Here is a 5,067-nt window from a genome sequence, read left to right as displayed (position 1 = left end):
TGGCAAGTTGCTAATTGAGTCATGAATCAGTGTCCTGGTGGGGGAAAAGTACCTTTTGGCCCTAAGTTAAATTAAAAAGACCCAGGGACTTGAGGGCTAGCTCAACTATGATCTAACTCTTTGACTGTAAACTATTTGATTGACATTATGTTTCTGGGCTTCTCCATTGGGAAGATGAGGGTAATATAGTACCAGCACTATATGCTTCAAAAAATTTTAAGTATCCCCAAAGAGGCAATAGTTATAAAGATACTCATGAAGGCTAAAAATGCAGTATGGAGCTTAGCATGAAGGTTTATAAAAATCAAACTACCTCAGTTGTACATGTGTTTGCTAAGATGGCAAAATCCTATTTCTCAATTTCTTATACACACTAGCAACCAACCACTCAATAGTTATCTGTGCTCCTACAACTTCCAGAACATTGCTATTATAACTTTCAATTATTTCCAAACAAAACTCCCATTTCTACACTTCAAGTCTAGCTTCAATGTCACAAAACTTTTAATGAAAAAAAATCATTATTATCAAGTCCATTCAAACTGATATTTAAAATTTTGAGATAACATTCTCCAGAGTAATGACCCTTCCTCCCACATGTTAATAGCAAACCAAGTCTTTCTGGTGTGAGGGGTCTACTTATACTCTTGCCATTTTCTCCTTTAAGACAAATCCTATCTGGCAGGGTTACCCTTCCAGTCCTTAAAAAAGAGACCCTGTACCTTTAATAACAGAGACCTGCTGAGAGGTTTCTTTCCAGACTAGTTCCCTAGCTTCCAAGTGACGAAACCAGCTGTAATTTGAGAGCAGAGAGATCCTCAGGATATCATTAGCCAAAGGAAAGGCTCCACATTCCCACCCAGCCCTGGAGTTGAAATAGTATCAGAGGGCAAGAGCTTTTCTTTCCAGCTTCAGGCTTCATCTCCCAGGAGCAACAGAGAAATCCGAGTGTGAGAGTGAGGTAACAAGACCAGCGTCCTGCCAGAGCTCTGGAGGACGCCCCTGGCCCCTCCTCGGGGTGATCCTGGGGGGAAGAGGGCCGGCTGAGCTCCAGCCACCCAGCACTGAGCTCCGAGAGCAGCGCGAAGGAGCGCATCCTGTGCCCTGGCCAGTGCTACCCAGGCACAGGAGCCACAGCCACATGAAGCCGGCTGGGGAGGAGGAGCCACGGTGCAGCCAGCCGACTGGGACTGAGACAGGCTCCCCCTCAGAGAGGCGCTGACTCCCAGGGGACCCCCTTCCTCCGGCCTCCTCGAAGTTTTCCAGGGGGGCCCGGTCATCCTGACTATCCAGGATGATGTTCCTCCAGATTCTCTGGATGGGTTTCTTTTGCCACCTGTGTCAGGGCTACTTCGATGGCCCTCTCTATCCAGAGATGTCCAACGGGACCCTGCACCACTACTTCGTGCCCGACGGGGACTATGAGGAGAACGATGATCCGGAGAAGTGCCAGCTGCTCTTCAGGGTGAGTGACCGAAGGCGCTGCTCCCAGGGGGAGGGGAGCCAGGCCAGCAGTCTGCTGAGCCTCACCCTTCGGGAGGAGTTCACTGTGCTGGGCCGCCAGGTGGAGGATGCTGGGCGCGTCCTGGAAGGCATCAGTAAGAGCATCTCCTACGACCTGGACGGGGAAGAGAGCTACAGCAAGTACCTGCGGCGGGAGTCGCACCAGATCGGGGACGCCTACTCCAACTCCGACAAGTCCCTCACGGAGCTGGAGAGCAAGTTCAGGCAGGGCCAGGAACAGGACAGCCGGCAGGAAAGTCGGCTCAACGACGACTTTTTGGGGATGCTCGTTCACACCAGGTCCCTGCTGAAGGAAACGCTTGCCATCTCCGCAGGGCTCAGGGACAAATACGAGCTGCTGGCCCTCACCATCAGGAGCCATGGGACCCGGTTAGGGCGACTGAAAAATGAGTATCTTAAAGTGTAGGTGAACGGGCATGCTGCCAGGGAGAGGGCATCCCACCAGCCCCCTTGTGCAGGGCAGGAGGTCAGAAAAGGGGGCTACTGTTCCTCTTAGAATTAAGATTTTTTTTTATATCCAGATTTGCCCTTGGAGAATGATAGACGTCACCTTTAGAAAGACGTGAGAGTTGAATGGTTTTGGTTTTGTACATTATTCATGTGATGGCTATTGATTTGCCACCTGAGAAGAACAAGTGAAACCAAGCCTCCTGCCTTTCCTCAAGACTTCCTTAGCTCTGCAGAGACACCTGATGCAGCCATCTCTAAAGGCACAGTGTTGGTGCAGTAGGAACTATCTATCCCCCACATCCTGCAGATGATGCAGCTACACCCAGAAGCCGTAGTGCTTACCTCCCTTCAGCCCTCAGCCTTCTCTTGGGCTCTGGAAGCTGCCATAGTTGCCTTTTTGCAGAGGATGACCCAAGCACTACTCCCATGCCTGCCAGAAGATGGAAGTTGACCCTTTCTTCTCCCTTTTTCTCTTATTTATTAACCAAGGTCTCCAAGGTTCTGTTTTTAAGTATTTTGTTTTTGTTTCTGGTAAGAGCATTATCAAGAAACTATATGTAAGTCATCCCTTCCGGGGAATCTCGGAGATGCCTATATGGCTGTGTGTAAGTTAGTGGCCACATTTCCATCTAAGCAAGTGGTGGTCATCCAGTCCTGTTGCTATGCTGATTTGTGTTGTCTCTTTTGTATGTTTATGCCACCAGTGCTGCAGTTCGTTGCAAACAAGTAGTTTGAACATACCCTAAATACCTATTTAGGTTACCAATGTATTATTTCTTGTTTGGGGGTTTTGCTTCTGTTTGCTTATTGGAGACTTGTATTTCAAGTAGAGGGGATTCCAATTCTAATAACTCATTCACTAAGTTTTATTATTCTGCCAATAAATATATTCTCTTATAGACTAGCTTATTTCCTAATTGATATCTAATTTAACTTTCATGTTGCCAAGAGGGACCAAGAAAAAGGCAAGAGAAGGGCGTGATTTAAGCCAGTTTACTTAGAATATATGATAAAGAATGCAGAGGGACAGCTACAAAGTTGGAAATCTCCCTCCTCTTCCCTGACCACCCTTGCCTTCCTTGAAAGAAGAAAAATAATCCAGCCTTGTTAGAATGCAATGTCTGCCAGTCTTCCTAAAGAGTCCAAATCTGTCCAGTTTCCCCCATGGAATCAACTGGAAAACTTTATTACAAGCTCAAATGGTATGCCCTCTTAAGGCAGAATTGGTTCCATTTTGAATTATAGAAACTATAATCATGTTTAGTAATTCAGAAGGCAGGTTGTTAATTAATGGCTTTAAAAGATGGAAACACTCGTTTCATGTGTTTCCCCACCCAGTCTTCACCTTCACCTTAAATGTACCTCCTTTTCACACATAGGCACACACACGTGTTCTCTCTCACACACACACATGATACATAAATGTTTGTAATCTGCTCTTCAATGGGGAGATATTTTAAAAATTTCTCATGCATGAGGAAACTGGTTTTCTTTCACTACGAATTTCCAGTATCTTCCTACTGCAGTAGGGGAAACTGAGGCCCATAAAGTGGCCTTTTTGTGGCATCCTCAGCCCGTAGTAACAGTTCCAGGTCTCTTAGATTTAAGTATAAGACTTTCCTACACTGCTTTTGGCAAGCATGCTGAGAGACCTGGACCTTTGCATAGCTACTTCATTGTTTAAAAGAAGAGCAGTCCATGGAATAATACTATCAATAATAATCTGTAATTTATTTTTGTCAAAGTTGGGCCTGCTTCTAGACTGGCATGTGGTCATGTTTAACTTCCCTTCTGTATTCTATGAAAAATGAGTGGGGAAAATACCATCAGAGGCAAAGGAGATGACATTTGATGATACGCTGTTGTAGCTGGAAGTCACAACCCTTCACGTCTGAAAACTTTCCTATCACTCACTGCACAATACTCAGGTCTAGTCCACACACATATTAAAGGCCATCTCCTTGACTTTCCCAGCAACACTAGCAAGATTAGACACCTGACACTGATGAAAAACTGGTTTCCTTATGCACACTAATTTCAGTTGGTTGGTAATGGATACATACAGTGTTATGTGGATTTAAAAGACACAGATGGCAAAGTACTCTCCTAGACTTGAGAAGCCTGCCATGGGAGCAGGTAGGGGAGTGGTGGTACATCTGCTGCAGTTTTGAAAACCTGAAATAGATCATGTCTAAGGTCCTTTCCAGTGCTGACATTCTCTGATTCCTACAATACCAGAACAAAATTATCTGACACTGAATCATTCATTCAAGGTTAGATATTCAGCTCCCAATCCCACTAGTAATATCTATGACCAAATAAAAGAAAAAGGTGGGAGGGCTGTCCTCTGGGACCACCAGCTATTCAAAATGCTGTCCTATAGAGAGTACCCAATAGCAATTTAGCTTTCTGGCTGCTGACAGTAAGAATCTGGTGGTTCCTCTCTGCAGAACCCTTCATTGGTACTTCCTCTGTGCAATGCATTGCTCAATACACTAATTCTTGAGCCTCTTACTCTGCCCATAGCAAAATCCATATAGCAAATTTTGACATTTTTGCAGGTATCTATCTAGAGTCTGTTGAAGATAGCAGACTGTGTTAATCTCTGCAACAACCAAAGCCAAGCTCATAGAGACGTCAGAAGCCAGCAGGTGTAGGTGTATTTTGGAAAAGGAAGCACCTAGAGGCTATCCAAGTTCACATATTTTTCATTGCCTTTTAAACTCCCGTTTACAGCTCTACTAAGGAAGGTCTCAAAATTCTGAGAACAGGCTTGATACTTAGAATATAAACTACTTTAACAAGTAATAAAAATATCCATGAAAACTACCAAAGATATGAAATCACCCTACAAAAGAATAGGCTCAAATTTTCATAGCACATTTTTCAGAGAATGAGTACTAAGATGTTCTGGAAAAGGAATAATACTTAGGTCTGAACTGTAAATACTAAATGTGTCACAAATGTTTTAATATCACAGGGAGAACAGTTGGAGACATAAGAAATGCATCACAAAGGTCGCCAACCACAAAGAATGGGATTCTGCAAAACAAATTGGTAATTCTAGAATTGGGATGATTGTTAGGAATACCA

At 44.4% G+C, this 5,067-nt stretch overlaps 1 protein-coding gene across 1 annotated transcript; it reads left to right on the top strand.

The window, feature by feature from the left end:
* Positions 1–897: 897 nt before the first annotated feature.
* Positions 898–2,874, top strand: FIBIN (fin bud initiation factor homolog (zebrafish)). Its single transcript, XM_012725060.1, has one exon. The coding sequence runs from the start codon at positions 1,295–1,297 to the stop codon at positions 1,928–1,930; it is 636 nt and encodes a 211-aa protein (XP_012580514.1). The 5' UTR covers positions 898–1,294; the 3' UTR covers positions 1,931–2,874.
* The last annotated feature ends 2,193 nt before the right edge of the window (positions 2,875–5,067 follow it).

The sequence above is a fragment of the Condylura cristata genome, unplaced genomic scaffold (assembly GCF_000260355.1).
Source record: "Condylura cristata isolate star-nosed mole 26May11 unplaced genomic scaffold, ConCri1.0 scaffold00015, whole genome shotgun sequence".
In the NCBI taxonomy this organism is placed as follows: domain Eukaryota; kingdom Metazoa; phylum Chordata; class Mammalia; order Eulipotyphla; family Talpidae; genus Condylura; species Condylura cristata.
Note: the sequence above shows the minus strand (reverse complement) of the source record. Positions and strands in the feature narration are given on the sequence as shown.

Excerpts from the sequence above, each read along its gene's own strand:
- FIBIN (XM_012725060.1), top strand. The coding sequence starts at position 1,295 with ATGATGTTCCTCCAGATTCTCTGGATGGGTTTCTTTTGCCACCTGTGT.